The sequence below is a fragment of the Rhagoletis zephyria genome, unplaced genomic scaffold (assembly GCF_001687245.7).
Source record: "Rhagoletis zephyria isolate East Lansing unplaced genomic scaffold, Rhagoletis_zephyria_1.1 Rzeph_scaffold_01710, whole genome shotgun sequence".
NCBI classification, from domain to species: domain Eukaryota; kingdom Metazoa; phylum Arthropoda; class Insecta; order Diptera; family Tephritidae; genus Rhagoletis; species Rhagoletis zephyria.
Window position 1 is genome coordinate 26097 of NW_016158794.1, and position 18975 is coordinate 45071.

Below are 18975 nucleotides of genomic sequence, written 5' to 3' on the forward strand. Positions count from 1 at the left end.
TAAGTGTACACTTTCGCGAAATTCTGTATTTAATAGCAATATTCCGATGGTGAAAATCCGTACAACAATCTTGTGTAGTTAATATAAATAAGATGGAGGAAAACTGGTGCTGCCACTATTTTAATACAATTTGTATTTCAACTTTAAAAACACCCAAATAAGCCACAAGAAATATACTTTTGTGAAAAGGGGATTTCTGTTCCTTTTCTTCGCACGCAGAAAGGAGAATTCTACGTAGTGAGTGTTATAATCTCTAAGCGCGGCCGAAGGCCGCCTACGCAAAAAGGTGTTCTCTGCAAAAGGTGTTCTGCCCCTTTTCTTTGGCAACACAGAAAGGAGAATTCTACGTTGTGAGAGTTATAATCCCTACGCAGAAAGGTGTTCTCTGCAAAAGGTGTTCAGCCCCTTTTATTTGGCAACACAGAAAGAAGAACTCTACGTAGTGAGGGTTATAATCCCTAAGCGCGGCCGAAGGCCGCCTACGCGGAAAGGAATTCTACGCAAAAATACTGTGGATAGCGTAGCTTGATTAATTATCCATTTAATTCAACAACTCAATCTTATAACAAATAAGGTGATTAAAATAAATGGTTTGTATATATTTCTTTAGTATTTTTTTTTAATTTTAATTCAATTTTTTTAAAAACTAAAGAGAGTAAGATTTTCTATCGCGCGATTTTTTATTCCAAATTTTCGCCTGCGGTGCTTTTCCTTTTTCATATAAAACTGTATTTTTATATATATTTAGTCAAATATGATGTCTACAAGAATTTTTTGCTACAAGTCATATTGATATAAGTGTATTTTTGTGCTCTTTCTGATAAACATATCTGTTAATATAGTTAATTACGTATTTTTTAAAGAAAAACATACATTTTTATAAAAAAAAATTGCCATAATTTCGTTTTTTACCTTTTCTCGCAATGTGTATACATTATATACATAGATATATATGTATATCGAATGAAAGGCCCTCCGATCACCTTTCCAACTGTGTCCATATTTAGAAAATAGTTCAATAGTTTTCGAAATGTAAGCATTTTAAAATGTTGAAAAATCCACGTTAAGCCCCCCCTATCGCCGCCCATGCCAATTTTCACAAAACAAAAAAATATGCCGTTAAAATCCGGAAAAGCGGCGGGCCACGCCCACCCATATTTTCCGAATCCTATGCGGTGCAAAAGCTGCCAAAAATTTTGACACACGATAAAATATTGCAAATCCAATCCCATGTGTGTGGGTTGCAGTTTGCCGCCCCATGATCCATCCACCTGCAACTGCAGTCAATGTGCAAACTCCGCCTCTTCCTGTCCTATCTTCCAACAACAAAAGGAAGTACTTAAAATAAAAACGCAAAACAAGTGCAGTATGTTCGAAACCAAACGTTTATTTAAACTAAAAAACCCAATCCCTGTCTTGTTAACATAAATTTCCATCTACATATCTGCAATCGCTGCCATAATAAAGCTAAAAGTAAATTTCACCATAGTCTCCATTTACATCCCACCACAACAAATATTTTCAACTTCCGATCTATTTAATATATTTATTCAATAGCCCCGTAATAATAGTTGCCGATTTTAATGCCTGGAGACCACTCTGGGGTTCACCCAGCTCCAACTCTAAAGGCAAAAAATCGAAGATTTTATCTTAGGCTCAAACCTCTCTGTACTAAATGATGGATCTCCTACATACCTTAGTACACATAACACTTTCACACATAGATTTATCACTTTGTTCTTCCCAGCTCGTTCCGATGTGTAACTGGCACACAGTAAATGACTTGCATAACAGTGGTCATTTTCTCACAATTACATCAATAACTCTCGAAAGATTCATCCCTTTCCGCAAAATTCCCCAATTTAATACAAAAAGAGCAAATTGGCCATTGTTTCAAAACAAAGTCCTTTACCTATCCATTTCTTTCCCTCCGTCTCGTAATATCAATAACGAGGCCGCTCTTATTCAAAAAATCGTTCGAAAGGCATCAATCCCTCGCACAGCCCTAAAAAAAAAATAGTAAAACAGTACCATGGTGGTCCCTAGAGCTAAAAGCTTTAGGAGATGCAAAGCAAATTGCTTGGAGAAGATATCGAAACTTACTTAGTCATGATTTACTTGTCACCTATAAAAAAACGAACTATCAATTCAATAAAGCCAAAAAAGAAGCGAAGAAACAAAATTTCGCAAACTTCACAAGCAAATTGAATCCAGGCATGCCAACTACACTAATATGGCAAGATATTCGTAAACTAGTCGGTACTTATATTCCTCCCTATATTACCGCCATAGCATCAAGCACTTCCTCACTTACTAATCCAAAGGAAATTTCTAAAGCTTTTGCTCGTAGTTGGTCCACCAATTCGGACGACTCAAACTTATATCATTTCGTAAGCAGAAATATGCTAGCTTTATTCGGCCCTTAAACTACCATTACAATCAAAAAACTCAATTATTCGATTCCCATTTCAACTTTACCGAATATGATGATTGCTTAAAGTCATTTACTGGCACTACACCGGGACAAGATAAGATATCTTACCCCATGATCCAAAACATGCCTCTTCCCTTCAAAAAACGACTGTTACAACTTTTCAATAACATTTTTGACACAGACACCATTACTAAATCATTTAAATCTGCAACTGTGATTCCAATAAAAAAGCCAAATAAGGATATTCATTTATTAGAACCATTTTGACCCATTTCATGGAATTCATATCATCCTTAACAAATTGCAAGAACTACAAATTGGGCCAAAAATGTATAACTACGTCAAATCGTTTTTAACAAAGCGTACGATATGCAGCAGAGTGAATATGGTATATTCATCCAAATACTCTCTTTCCATACCACAAGGGTCCCCACTGTCCGTCACATTATTTATAATTGCATTTGACGATCTTAGCAAAACGCTTCATCAACACATCTCTACGCTAATGATCTGTACATAACGTGCAACAACAAGGACCCAACTGAAATCAGAAACCATTTCGAAAATGCCTTGTTAAGCATCAACAGGTGGTCTCAGTACTCATGTATGTCGAAAACAGTATTGTAATGCTGTGACAATCAAAAATAATAATATAGAGATCCCAAATGTACAAAACCTAAAGATATTAGGATTATTTTTCGAACGTAAGCATTCATTTAAGGCACATTGTAATAGTTTAATAAGTAGTCTAGCTGCCAGGCTAAATGTAATAAAATATCTATCTTCTAACAAAAGCCACGTCCACACTAACACGTTACTAAACATCACTCGACTCACCCTGCTTTCCAAAATTGATTATGGCCTACCTATATATGGACAATGCGCCAAATCTTTCTTGAACGCAATAAGAGGACCATACCATGCAGCTGTCAGATGCAGCCTGAGAGCTTTCAGGACCACACGTACAAATAACTTACTGGCTGAGAGTGGTTTTCCTACAATTGAAGATCGAATAAGTTACGTAAGATGGCTCCAATCACAAATAGTTTTCTCAAATAGTTATACGGTTATCCAGAAAGAAATCAAGAATTTGCGTAAACAACGTCCTAAGTACTCTTCTGCGCTCACATGCTCCAAGAAAGCTCCTTCAAAAGCAATCTTACATCTCACCGGAAACAATCAACCAACACAATCGCCTATAGAAAACTCTTCCATGAAAGTAGAGACTTCTACAGAAAGCAAAAGTGGAAGCCACTATATACAGATGGCTCCAAATCATCGGAAGGGGTGGGATTCGCAGTTGTTAATAAAAATGGATTAGTACTAATTCACGGTATCTTACCCTCAATTGCTACCATCTTTTATGCTGAAGTTCAAGCTATATAATCTGCTCTCAACATTGTCAAAACAACAAAGAACAATACTATTATATGCACGGATAGCCTTTCTGTATTTGATGCCACTAGGTTAGCACCCAACCCTTCGGAACCAAACACTGTTATAAAGGAACTCCTGACACAATTTGGTAACAGAGTCAAATTAATGTGGATACCTGGTCATGCAGGCATAGTTGGCAATGAGTTTGCGGATACCGCAGCTCACCACTCATCACTTTTATGCCTTTCTCAAGCAAAGCCATAGCGAAAGTAGCAGCCAAAGCAGACAGCTGACAAATGGACAAACTACAACCAACCGCAACCGCAATTATCCTTCCGAATTCTACAACTGTAGCAATGAACAGGTGCTTTGTCCGCCTGAGGCTAGGCCATACCAACCTCACACATTCGCACTTAATCAAAAAGGAACCTCCCTCCTCCGCCATGTAAATTTTGCGGAAACGCTACCCTCTCCATCTCCCACATTCTCACCGCTGTCCGCTTCTTACATCTCCCAGAACATCCATTTTCCAAAATCCTAATCCCCTTGCTATTCTTACTAAACCATGTAAAGAACCCATTGAGCTCATCTTTGAGTTTTTTAAAAAAATACATATAGAAAGGCTACTTTAAGAAACCAACATGGTAAATTTAACTTAAGCCGATAGCCCTGGCAGCTAGTACTTTTTATACCCGAGCGCACTTGTGCACAAGGGTATATTAATTTTGTTCACATAACGGTTGTTTGTACAAGCCAAGACGAATCGAGATAGATATAGACAAATGTATACATAAATGATCAGAATGAAAAAAGAAATCGATTAAGCCATGTCTGTCTGTCCGTCTGTCCGTCCGTCCGTCCACACGATAACTCGAGCAAAAATTGAGATATCTCAACGAAATTTGGTATGTAGGTTTCCCTTAATCCAAGGTAGGTTGGTATTGAAAATGGGCGAAATCGGACTTTAACCACGCCCACTTCCCATATAACGGTAATTTCCAGAAATACGAAAACTGCGATATTTTAGGAACAAATGAAGATAATTTACTCAAAATTGATATTTACAATAATTTTCAGACGAAAAATAAGAATATTATAAATTTTTGGAAAATGGGCGTAGCCACACCCACTAATGCTTACATGTGTATATCTTGGTAACCGCTGCACAAATTTCTTCCAAACTTGGCAAAGTTGTTGGCCTTGATACAGCATACTAAATAGCCGAAAATTTAAAAAAAATCGGACAATAACCACGCCCACATCCCATATAACGGTAATTTAGAGAAATACAAAATCTTCGATAAATCAGTAAATACTAAAGCTAATTTATTCAAAATTGATGCTTGCAACAATTCTTCACCAAGAAATACGTTTATGATATAATTTTGGAAAATGGGCGTGGCACCGCTCACTTATAATCACATATATGTATATCGGTAACCGTTCTACCAATTTGTACCAAACTCGGTATTTTTATTGTGCTTGCCACATAAAAGCAAAACATGGTAAATTTCAGAAATGCTTGAAACTGCGCTATTTCGAAATTTAAGGACGCTAATTTACTCAAAATTTATACACCCCGGCTTACCATCTAGCGGTAGCTTTCGGAAAGGTGAAAAAACATATATTTAATACTTGCGCCGGGTATTTAATGTTCGGCTCCACCCGAACTTAGACTTTCTTACTTGTTTAATTATAATTTTAATCAATTGTAATTAATTTTAATAAATAAATAGAAATAAAAAAATAAGTTAAAAACTTTTTAAAATTTCGTAAATTGCATTTTATTTACATAAAATTAACAAAGAACTCAAACAGTTTTAACCGACTTCAAAAAAGGGAGGTTATCAATTCTTCGGAGTATTTTTTTTCTTTTGTGTATGCCACCGCACAACTTTGGACTGTGAACCGATTTCAATAAGTCTTTTTTTATCGGAAAGAAAGTACATACCTTAAGGGTCGTCCCGTAATTTGGTTTAGATCCGATCATTGGATCATGAAAAAATTAACGGTAGTCCTAAAGTTGTATATGAGAATTGAAGTCCGTTGTGTTTTTTGCTTAAAACTAACTTGTTTAATAAAAAGTTCTATAAACACAAGAAGCGCTCATCTTGCAAAAGTAATAAAAAATGTTACAAGGCGAATTTATAAAAGGTGGTATTGTTTCATCAGCTGTGAGTAGCGTTGGATTGTCAAGATTTTATATTTCGCAAGTGAGTGGGTAAAAACGTGAGAGTGTTTGTATTTCCTGTCGCGCTTTTTCATTCAGGGAAGAATAGCTGAAATTTGACAATGGCCCGTTAAAAGCGAAAACAAAATACAAGTCATTGTTGTATTTGTTGAATCCATACCACCTTATATTTATTCGCCTTGAAATGTTACAAAAGAATTTTAATATAAATAAATTATTTATTTCCATGAAATTTTTGCACTTTTATGTTCATTTTCCTTGATTTCTGGTTTCTTATTCGATAGAGATGGTGATTTTTTACGATTGCCTTATTTTTTAACATTTGGAATACCGAAAAAATTAACTGAACTTGTATTTTTATTATGTAGCCTATTTTTGTAGAGCGAATGCGAAGTTGGCAAATTAAATCTTCGAATCCTTGTTAAGTACATATCAGTGGTAAACTCTTTTAGGCTGTAAAGTGTAAAAACAACAGTAACTGAGTATGATTGCATACTTTTAAGACAATGTTTTAGTAGTAGTTTGTAGTAAACTTTTAAGAGCTCTCAAGAAAAACGAAAAATTCATATAAAATGACGCACAAGAAATGGACAAGAAATTTTCTTCTATTGAAATTCAAGAAAAAAATGCTCGTATATTCATTTCTTCAAGTAGCTTTTTGAAGCAACAGAAATAATAAGAAATATTTCTTGTGGTTTTTCTTGAGAGCTGGACTCTAAGCTTTCAGATACAGTTGGTAATTGAGGTTATGTGCTTTGGAAGGAGTTTGAACCCCAAAACCCACCATTTGTGCGCACTAATGGATGACGGATCTATATATAAATACGCCACAAGAAATATTGAAATCCCTTTTTTGAAAGCACCGTTCGCTCGATTTCAATGAAACATATACCGATTTAAAGGATATAACTTCCTCTAATCCAGAAATGTTAATCCCGATACATAGGGGGCGTGGCATCTGACATATAGACTAAAATGTGAAAACCAAAAAATGTAAAACAGGGCGTGGTACCGCCCATACAAACTGAAATTTTTACATATATCGCTTATCTCTGGAACCACTTATGCTAACGTCCTGAAATTTGACACAGCTATTTATGATATCAATCACGTACTTATGGCAAAAAGTGGTAGATTTTGGAAAAGGGGGCGTGGCACCGACCATACAAACTGAAATTCTCATATCGCTTATCTCTGGAACCGCTTATGCTAACGTCCTGAAATTTGACACAGCTATTTATGATATCAATCACGTACTTATGGCAAAAAGTGGTAGATTTTGGAAAAGGGGGCGTGGCACCGACCATACAAACTGAAATTCTCATATCGCTTATCGCTGGAACAGCCTATGATAACGTCCTGAAATTGGACACAGCAACATATGTTGTCAATACCGTACTTTCGGAGAAGAGTGGTAGATTTTGGAAAAGGGGGCGTGGCACCACCCATACAAACTGAAATTCTTATATCGCTTATCTCTGGAACTACTTATGCTAACGTCCTGAAATTTAGCACAGCTATTTATGATATCAATTACGTATTTATGGCGAAAAGAAGTAGATACCAGGAAAGGGGGCGTGGCACCGCCCATATAAACTGAAATTCTTATATCGCTTAGCTCTGGAACCACTTATGCTAACGTCCTAAAAATTGACACAGCTATTTATGATATAAATCACGACCTTATGGCGAAAAGTGGTAGATTCTGGAAAAGGGGCTTGGCACCGACCATACAAACTGATATTCTTATCTCGCTTATCTCTGGAACCACTTATGCTAACGTCCTGAAATTGGGCACAGCAGCATATTTTGTCAATACCGTACTTATGGCGAAAAGTGGTAGATTTTGGAAAAGGGGGCGTGGCGCCGCCCATTTAAACTGAAATTCTCATATCGCTTATTTCTGGAACCGCCTATGCTAACGTCGTGAAATTGGACACAGCATCGTATGTTGTCAATACCGTACCTGTTGGAAACACCGTCACTGGCTAATCAATTCGCTTAAACTCATACTTGGTTTTCAGACCGCACAATAAACCTATCAGGCAACGCTTTAACTTCGTTTGTTTAAGCGCAACTAGGTAACCCTTTACTACTTCCTTTCACATATTACTTCCTTTTTGGTAAATTTCTTTTTCTTTTGCTTACGACTGAAAAAACGTGCGGTTGGGAAAACCAAATGTGAGTAAATTAAAATTAAATAATGAAATATTGAATACGAATCTAATTGTAACCTTTTTTGAAATAAAGCTTTTAAAGTCGTTTCACGAACTTATAAAATTGGTAGAACCAACAATCTTTAAAAGATTTGTGGTGCGATTTGTCGTTTGGAGGTTATAAACACCTGTTTGCCTGCTGTAAAACGTCCAACTAGTTAATATGGTGCGCACGATAGTAGGAACAGTAAATTGTGCTGTATGTCATGAGCCGGAGAACGAAGAAATGGTGCAGTGCGATGTGTGCGATGAGTGGACACATTTCATCTGTGCAGGAGTCTCTGAAGATATTGCTGACAAAGCATGGAGTTGCAAAAAGTGTGTTGCGGTAGCCACGTCAAATGTATCAAAAACACTTACTACACCAAATCAGCAGTTAACCGAACATGAAAAGCAAGGCCATGAAAAGGTAGGTGAAAATGATGATAGGGCAAGTAAGCAGGGCTCTGCGAAATCGAAGCGCAGTATGCATTATGAATTAGCTCTTTTAGAGGAGCGAAAAAAGGCAGAGCTATTATACTTAGAACGGAAATATAAGATTATGCGGAGATATGAAAGCTCAGAAGAGTCAGACGACGACACCGATTTGAATGCGCTGAAGGTGCATCGCACCGCTGAATGGGCAAGTGGCAAGGGTCAGGGCGAGATAGGTAGGGCTAAGGAAGGGCAGCTTGGAACAGGTGCTATGCACGATAGGGTAGTTACAGGCAGAGGGCGCAACGAGGCGCAAATGCAGGCACGCACAACGTCAGAAGTAAATGCTGGAGGCTTGAATGCGCAGCAAATTAGTTCGCGACACGTGGTGTCAAAAGATCTCCCTGTGTTTAGTGGCAAAGCAGAGGAGTGGCCTCTGTTTCTGAGCAGCTTTCAGAATTCCACGCGACTTTGTGGATTTACCCACGATGAAAATCTGCTTCGTTTGCAACGCGCTTTAAAAGGTAAGGCGCTTGAGTACGTTAGTAGTAAACTTATGATCCCCGAACTTGTACCCGAAATAATTTCCACGCTACGGATGATTTTTGGTAAACCAGAGCAAATAATAAACAGTCTCTTAGGGAAGTTACGCTCGTCTGCGCCTGTTAATGTAAATAAGCTCGATACTCTCATAACTTTCGCGCTTGAAGTAAAAAATGTAGCCGCTACTATGGAGGCATCAGGGCTCCAGTCCCATATGACAAATCCTGTGTTGATACAAGAACTAGTTGAAAAGTTGCCAGCTCAAATGCGCCTACAATGGGCAATGTTTTCTAGGCCGTCTTCAGACGCTAATCTGAAGGCGTTTAGCGATTGGCTGTTCGACTTGGCAGACGCTGCCAGCAACGTTACATCAGTTCTTTCTGCTAGCAATCCTGAGTCGGAGAAACGCAAAGCTCATCGGGTAAGTGTTCATGCGGAGGAGAAGAATGCTAGCAGAGAATTCGCCGAACGGGTTAAACCCAAATTATCATGCTATTTATGCAAAGAATCTCATGTTATTTTAAAATGCGATAAGTTCAAAAACTTAGGTTATGACGAAAAATGGAATGAGGTACGTAGGTTGCAGCTTTGTAGGTTATGTTTACGAAAACACGATGCGAGAAGCTGTCGTGAGAGGAAAGCATGCGGCGTGAACGGTTGCACCTACAAACATCACCCGCTTTTACACAAAACCTTCGATGCTCAAACAGCAATTGTGGCTCATCACAAAGAAGTAAGTAACACGCTTTACCGTGTTGTACCAATAACGATTTATGGAAGAGGCACGTCATGTGACGTTTATGCCCTTTTAGACGATGGATCCGGCCCAACTCTTATTGAGAAAAGTGTGTTGCAACGTTTGCAGGTGCAAGGTGCTAAAGCAGATTTGTGTCTTAAATGGACAGACGGCACGGTACGTGTACAGCGGGACTCCGATTGGATCGATTTAGATGTATCGCCGCGTGGGAAGCAAAAGAGGCTTACTCTGCGTAACGTACGCTCCGTGGATGCGCTTGATCTTCCACTTCAAACAATGGATATTACGGAGCTTGCAGGATTACATAAACATCTAAGGGGAATTCCAGTTGAGTCATACCGCAACGTTGTGCCACAATTAATAATTGGATTAAGCAACAAAAATGTGATGATGCCACTTAAGTTTCGTGAAGGCAAAGCGCATGAGCCAGCTGCCACCAAAACCCGCCTTGGATGGACCGTTTATGGTGTCATAAATACCGACGAACAACAGAACGTTGACAATATGCAGCTACATGTTTGTGAGTGTGATGACGATGTAGCCTTGCAAAAGTTGGTCACAGAGTACATGTCCCTGGAGAAAAATTGTAATGACCGGGAAAATAATCAGTTTCAAAGTACAGAGTTAAATGAAATGCGAGGCAACGTTAAGCGCAAGGGAGAACACTTCGTAGCAAAGCTGCTATGGAAGTCGGAGAGCACTACTATGCCAGACAACTATCCCGTGGCTTTGCGTAGACTCACATGCTTCGAGAGAAAGTTAGAATCGTCTCCCGATCTTAGGTTACTTGTAAATGAACATATTCGCTCAATGGAGGAAAAGGGGTACATTCGCAAATTAAGCACAAGCGAGATTTCCGCCTATCATCCTCGGAAGTGGTATTTGCCAATATTTGCGGTGCGAAATCCAAATAAACCACAGAAGGTCAGAATAGTGTGGGATGCAGCTGCGGAGTACAAAGGGCTCTCCTTGAATTCATGCCTGGACAAGGGCCCAGACTTATTGACCTCTCTCTTTGATGTTTTACTTAATTTCCGGATAGGGAAAATTGGGTTGTGTGGCGATATCTGCGAAATGTTTCACAGAGTGCACATCGATGAAGAAGATCAGCAGTCGCAGCGTTTCCTGTGGAGAAACTGTGAGGATGCTCGTCCACCAGATGTCTACATGTTGTTAGTGATGAGTTTTGGGGCAAGCTGTTCGCCATCCCTAGCTCAAGTTGTGAAAAATTTAAACGCTTTAGAGTTCGCCGATACGCACCCAAAAGCAGCTAAAAGTATTTTGGAGAGGCATTACGTCGATGATATGCTCGACAGCGTTGATACGATTGACGAAGCGGTTCAATTGGCTACGAGTGTTCGTGCGATCCACAAGCACGCAAATTTTCATATTCGAGGTTGGCTATCCAACTCCAAAGATGTCGTCGAAGCCTTAGGGGAAGCAGGCGATGCACGCGAATTTTGTGGCGCTGCCAAACGAGTAGATCAGGTAGTTGAAGCAAGTAAGGTGCTAGGCATGTGGTGGCAGACGTCTGATGACACACTCACATACAATTTGAAATTCACGAAGGCCAACGATGAAATTCTGCGAGGAGCTAAGCTTCCAACAAAGAGGGAGCTGTTAAGATTGCTGATGTCTATATTTGACCCGTTGGGGCTATTAACCTTTTTCTTAATCGACGCTAAAATTTTACTTCAGAAGGTATGGCGAAGTGGTATTGGATGGGACGATTCTATACCGGAGCAGTTGTCAGGTGAGTGGATGAAGTGGTTATCCTTTCTTCCACAAGTTCAAAATATGAAGGTGCCCAGATGCTATTTCAGTATAGCGAGCAGCCAAGCAAGCAATATCGAGCTGCATGTATTTGTAGACGCTGGCGAAAACGCTTACGCCGCGGTAACGTATCTGAGGATCGGGACAGGTGAGGACGTCGAAGTATCGTTGGTGTGTTCCAAATCGAAGGTCGCACCTTTGCGCCCTGTATCTATACCTCGAATGGAGCTGCTCGCTGCGGTGATGGGTGCGAGGCTAGGGAATGCGGTGGTAAAAGCACTCGACAGCAAAATCGATCGTGTGCGCTATTGGACGGACTCCAAAACCGTTCTCTCGTGGTTGCGCTCCGAACCTAGAGGATATAAGCAATTCGTTATGTTTCGAGTGGGAGAAGTGCAGGAGTCTACCGATATATCACAGTGGAGCTACGTGCCTTCGAAATTGAACGTCGCCGACTTAGGAACGAAGGCGACCCCAGTACCTGATTTTTCGATGGCTGGACAATGGATCTCCGGACCTGCGTTCCTCCGTCAGTCAGTTGAGACATGGCCAAGCTTTGAAAGCAATCAACAAGAAGATGGACAGCACGAGCATGGGGAACTACGACCAGAACTAGTCTCAATTAATGTAGTAGAAGATCAGCCTTTGATAGATCTTAGCCGTTTTTCAAAATGGGAACGCCTACACCGAAGTGTGGCGTACGTTAAGCGATTTGTAAATAAGTTAGGTGGCATCCCTATTAGAGGTAGCCTTAGCACCGACGAGTTAGCCTGGAGCGAGACCTATTTATATCGCCTTGCCCAAGCCCAAGCCTTTCATAAAGAAATTAAAATGCTGCGTCAGAACCCAGCATGCTCCATGCCTAAAACAAGCCCTATACGTAAACTCTCGCCGTTTTTAGACCAGAAAACGACAGTAAGAATGCGCAGTCGACTAGAAAGAGCAGATTTTATAAGTAATGATATGAAAAACCCAATCATACTACCGAAAGTGCATATGATCACTAGACTGATAGTCGACTGGTATCATAGAAAGTGGAAACATTCAAACCATGAGACCGTAATCAATGAACTGTTTCAGAAGTTCTACATACCAGGGTTGAGAACGTTATTACGGTCGGTGCGAAAACATTGTCAAGTGTGCAAGATTAACGAGGCTCGTCCGCATTCACCCGAGATGGCCGACCTGCCTGAAGCACGGTTGTCGCCCTACACCCGACCGTTCACCCACGTAGGGGTGGATTTTTTTGGACCTTTCTTGGTTACCATCGGAAGGCGCACTGAAAAGCGCTATGGTGTGGTGTTTACATGTATGACGTGCCGCGCGGTGCACGTCGAAATGGCATACAGCCTGACCACCAGCTCCTGTTGTATTGTTGTGCGCAACTTCATCGCACGAAGAGGGACTCCGAGACAGTTCTTTAGCGACAACGGAACAAATCTGAGAGCGACGGAAAAAGAGCTGCGAGAATCGCTATCGCAAGTTGACTTTGCAGGCCTAGAAGCTGAGTTTACCAACACGTACACCAAATGGACATTCATTCCACCCGCAACGCCTCATATGGGAGGGGCATGGGAGCGCATGGTGCGCTCTATAAAGGTGGTTATGTACCAGATTGTGACGCCTGCAACAAGAATGTCCAATGAAAGGCTCCAAAACCTGTTCCTCGAGGTGGAACAAATAGTAAACAGCCGACCTTTAACGTATCTGGCCCTCGACACTGCCGACCAAGAGGCACTAACACCCAACCATTTCCTGCTGGGCTCATCGTCGGGTCTCAAACCAGTTGGGAATTTTAAAAGTGCGGACCAATTTGCTCGCGCCTCGTGGCGACACTCTCAGCACCTCGCAGAAATGTTTTGGAAGAGATGGGTGGCAGAAGTTTTACCCATGCTAACACGAAGAACCAACTGGTTCGAAAAAGCCAAGCCGATTGAAGTTGGAAACGTAGTCGTCATTGTCGACCCAAACTCACCACGCTATTCCTGGCCAAAAGGCGTCGTCGTATCTACAATACCAGGAAAGGATGGCCAGGTCAGAAGTGCCATCGTTCGAACTACGCAGGGACAGTATCATCGGCCAGCAACGAAATTAGCCGTATTGGACGTATCTCGAGCCGGTGTTTAAATGTACAGGGGTATTCCTTCATGAGGGAGATACCGGGGGGAGAATGTTGGAAACACCGTCACTGGCTAATCAATTCGCTTAAACTCATACTTGGTTTTCAGACCGCACAATAAACCTATCAGGCAACGCTTTAACTTCGTTTGTTTAAGCGCAACTAGGTAACCCTTTACTACTTCCTTTCACATATTACTTCCTTTTTGGTAAATTTCTTTTTCTTTTGCTTACGACTGAAAACACGTGCGGTTGGGAAAACCAAATGTGAGTATATTAAAATTAAATAATGAAATATTGAATACGAATCTAATTGTAACCTTTTTTGAAATAAAGCTTTTAAAGTCGTTTCACGAACTTATAAAATTGGTAGAACCAACACCGTACCTATGGCGAAAAGTGGTGGGTTCTGGAAGAGGGGGCGCGGCACCGCCCATACAAACTGAAATTCTTATATCGCTTATCTCTGGAGCCGTGCTAACGTGTTGAAATTTGACACAGCTATTAATGATATCAATCACGTACTTATGGCGAAAAGTGGTAGATAATGGGAAAGGGGGCATTGCACCGGTCATACAAACTGAACTTCTCATTGCGTATCTCTGGAACCGCTGATGCTAACGTCTCGAAATTTGACACAGCAACATTTGTTGTCAATACCGTACTTATGGCGAATAGTAGTAGATTCCGGAATAGGGGGCGTGGCACCGCCCATATAAACTGAAATTATCACATCGGTTATCTCTGGAACCACTTATTTAAGGTAATGTAGATATTATATATACCTACATTCAATTGGGAACCATTTTCTCCCAGATTTTAAAATCGCGTTGAATGATTGTTGTTTTGTGCAAAAATTTTAGAAGGATTAGTGGTTTGTCTTCCGATACGTAGCGTAGGGATTGAGAACTATCCTTCATATTTATGATCATATTTGTTTCACTTTTAGAACTCATATTAGTAACATAAAATTTGGTATAACCTGGTAGCCCAGTCGTGTGATGAGAAGATATTGGGCTGTGGCCCAGTCTTGACAAAAACCCGTGTGAAACCGCCGTTAGAGAAAGAAATATTATATTTTGTTGCAAACCTTCCAGATACTCTCTCAGCCGTTAACGATTATGATTAAAAAAAGAAAGAGTTTATGCAGATGAGGGCAATTTAGTTTTTAACCTCCAAGTGGCTCTCACACAAATATAATCGAAAAACTTATTTACAGTCTGAATTGGTATATGTTTGATGTCAGTGACGAACATCTATCTATATTGTTTATAAATGAAAATCGAGGTTCCTTTTTCGGTTTAATTTCAAAAGCAACTGAAAAACTTTGGAGGAGACCTTGTAGAATTAGCATTAATCAATCCGGCATTAACGGTCATAATTCGATTTTCAGTTTTCCTGTAAAACACTATAAATTATGCTGGTGGACTTTAAAATAGTAATTCGCATAAAGGAGTTCGTATTGGTGACACTAGTATATTAAAAAGACGCAATATGCATATTTTACATTTAGTAGAAAATTGCAGTTAAAAAAAGTACTTACATTATTAAGTAAATAATAAATTTCATACAAATAAATTGGGGGAAATTTTAAGCTACAAAACCGGTGCATTAGGTCATGATACTTCTGGACATTTATTCGGACGATGTTGAAATCATTCAAAATCTGGCCAGATGTGTAATTTTTAAGTGCCTTTGAAAACTAAATACTAAAAGCATTTTTATACACGTAAGAAAAATATAATTTATGAAGGAATTGTCAAAATGTGTATATAGACTTTTAAATCAAAGAAAAGGAGCAAAAGTCGCATGATTTTGGGAAAAATTTAAAAATAAATCTATTTTTAAAAAGTCGGTATCAGGGAGCATTGATCTCGAAAAAGTATCAATTTGACACTTTGGCCGCACAACGGTAAAACTGACCCGTAGGAATGGGGTAATTCGCGATAGTAATTGGGGAAATGAGGAAAGTAATTAAAAGTGCAGTGGGAAAATAGTATAAGCGATTTTGGCCGAGTCCAAAATAACACGCCAGTCGTTTCTCTGCTGTGCCATCTGACGCCAATTGGAAATGCCAAGTGAAGCCAAGTCCTTCTCCAAAAGCATCGCGATCCGCATTGTATACTTTCAGAGCTGGAGCCTTTCAGTTCATCCGAAACACATGACCTAGTCAGCGTAGCAGCTGGATTTTAATTCGCTGCACTAAATCTATAATATCAAATAAAACACCTCTTTGAGGTAAAATTTTCGAGTGACGAAAGCTGAACTAGAAACACAAAATTTATGATATAAATTTCATAAAAAAATTATAAATAAATATTCATACGAATCGTTGCAAAAGTTCTGTTTTTTATTTTGGGTTTCTAGCAGTAGAGAAAATTTCGCAACGTTCCGAATAAATAAAAAAGATTTTCCGTACGCAGTTAAAAAATTAGTATAATTTTCGTCACGAAATTTATATCATAAATTTTGTGTTTCTAGGTCAGCTTTCGTCACTCGAAAATTTTACCTCAAAGAGGTGTTTTATTTGATATCAATTATTTTGGTGTAGCAAATTTAAAATCGACCAAAATACAAACAAAAATCTAAATGTTTTATTTTTCTCAAATAAATTGCTAAAAATGTTATCTAAATCTGAATTATGTATTCAAATCGATGTGTCCATTGAAACATATAATTTTTCGAATACGGAATAAAGCGAAAAAGAATGATCATATCCTTTGTATTCGAAAAATTAAAAAAAAAAATTATTTGAAATGATAAAAACTTATCAACTTGGTACCAACTTTGGATACAATAAACAACTGTATTCGTCTAATTGCTTCGTAGTTTAATTGTTGTTACGATTTCTACGGGGTGTGGGGCGCACACATGTGCTTTTTTAAGAAGTTTTACTGCTATCACGTGTACGGTGTTGCACTCGTGCTATTAAACTAATGTTTTTTCTCAAGTAGTTTTACTCAGTGGCAATTTATAAATTTTATGTAAGTAGGAGAGGCACATTGTCGGCCGCTGTGGTGTAGTGGTAAGCAGCACATGGATTCAAGCCCTGGTCAAAGCAACATCGAAAAAAAATATAGCAAAAAGGTTTTTTCTTAACAGCGGTCGTCCCTCGGCAGGCAATGGCAAACCTCCGAGTGCATTTCTGCCATGAAAAATAGCTTCTCATAAAAATACAATCGCCATTCGGAGTCGGCGTAAAACTGTAGGTCCTTCCGCTTTGTGCAACAATATCAAGGCGCACGCAACCAATCGGAGGAGAAGCTCGGCCAAACACTAACATATGTGTAAGCGCCAATCTATTATTTATTATTATTAGTAGCAGCACATTGGGTGAACTAAATGCATTCCTACATACATATTTATGTACAACTGTAGGTAATATTGTATGAGTCTTCATACCTGGGAAGTGCGGGTGATAAACCTAGCACAGTTAAATACTGTGTACATACCTACAATTAAAATGGTGAAAAATATTACAATTTCGGCATGCGACTGGGAAAAAAAAAACACAAATTGTGGTTTCCAAGACATGTACTAAGTGATTAGCACAGCTGCATTCTTCAACTTGTCAACTCGCGGGAAATTTCCCGATTTGCAGGGAATTTCGATTTAAGTGGCAATCGGGGAATGGGCACTTTTTTCGGGGAACTGGGTATGTTATTTTTATATCTTAAAGTAACCAAATTAGACGAATATGTTAATTTTTAACCATTTCACCATTTTTGGAGCGATATTTTTTCAATTTGAATCGCAATATCTCCACAACAAGAGTTTTCCCAGATATAAGCTAAATATATACCAAATAAAAGCTAAGGTTTTGGGCTAGACTTGCGGAAACCTAGAATAAAATCGACTGACAAGTTTTTGGGAAAATGCCCGAAATCTCTATTTTCAGCAGCCCGATCTTTAGTTTTCAGGCGATAACGTTATGACATATTTATATTTTATAAACGCAAAAGACTGCGTTATGTAGCTTGTTTTAAGACCCTCCTACTGATATCCACTTCAATGGTATGGAATCAGTGGTGCGACCACAGTGGTACTTGAAAAATTGCCTTTTTCCGAATTTCAGGCACCAGCCACGCCCACAAAGGCCTACGAATCGAAAACTCCTGGAGCAAAACCTTCCTATTNAAAACTGTAGGTCCTTCCGCTTTGTGCAACAATATCAAGGCGCACGCAACCAATCGGAGGAGAAGCTCGGCCAAACACTAACATATGTGTAAGCGCCAATCTATTATTTATTATTATTAGTAGCAGCACATTGGGTGAACTAAATGCATTCCTACATACATATTTATGTACAACTGTAGGTAATATTGTATGAGTCTTCATACCTGGGAAGTGCGGGTGATAAACCTAGCACAGTTAAATACTGTGTACATACCTACAATTAAAATGGTGAAAAATATTACAATTTCGGCATGCGACTGGGAAAAAAAAAACACAAATTGTGGTTTCCAAGACATGTACTAAGTGATTAGCACAGCTGCATTCTTCAACTTGTCAACTCGCGGGAAATTTCCCGATTTGCAGGGAATTTCGATTTAAGTGGCAATCGGGGAATGGGCACTTTTTTCGGGGAACTGGGTATGTTATTTTTATATCTTAAAGTAACCAAATTAGACGAATATGTTAATTTTTAACCATTTCACCATTTTTGGAGCGATATTTTTTCAATTTGAATCGCAATATCTCCACAACAAGAGTTTTCCCAGATATAAGCTAAATATATACCAAATAAAAGCTAAGGTTTTGGGCTAGACTTGCGGAAACCTAGAATAAAATCGACTGACAAGTTTTTGGGAAAATGCCCGAAATCTCTATTTTCAGCAGCCCGATCTTTAGTTTTCAGGCGATAACGTTATGACATATTTATATTTTATAAACGCAAAAGACTGCGTTATGTAGCTTGTTTTAAGACCCTCCTACTGATATCCACTTCAATGGTATGGAATCAGTGGTGCGACCACAGTGGTACTTGAAAAATTGCCTTTTTCCGAATTTCAGGCACCAGCCACGCCCACAAAGGCCTACGAATCGAAAACTCCTGGAGCAAAACCTTCCTATTTAGTTTTTTTGGTACTTTAATTCTTGAAAGTTTGAAAAAAATTAAATGAAGGTACGTACAGACGCTACACACATCGCA

The 18975-nt window shown here is 39.2% G+C and overlaps 1 protein-coding gene across 1 annotated transcript; it reads left to right on the forward strand.

The window, feature by feature from the left end:
- The first annotated feature begins 8109 nt into the window (after nucleotides 1-8109).
- On the forward strand, nucleotides 8110-13832 carry LOC108364921 (uncharacterized). Its single transcript, XM_017618808.1, has 2 exons — nucleotides 8110-8183; nucleotides 8253-13832. The coding sequence occupies exon 2, from the start codon at nucleotides 8382-8384 to the stop codon at nucleotides 13830-13832; it is 5451 nt and encodes a 1816-aa protein (XP_017474297.1). The 5' UTR covers nucleotides 8110-8183; nucleotides 8253-8381.
- The last annotated feature ends 5143 nt before the right edge of the window (nucleotides 13833-18975 follow it).

Excerpts from the sequence above, each read along its gene's own strand:
- LOC108364921 (XM_017618808.1), top strand. The coding sequence starts at position 8,382 with ATGGTGCGCACGATAGTAGGAACAGTAAATTGTGCTGTATGTCATGAG.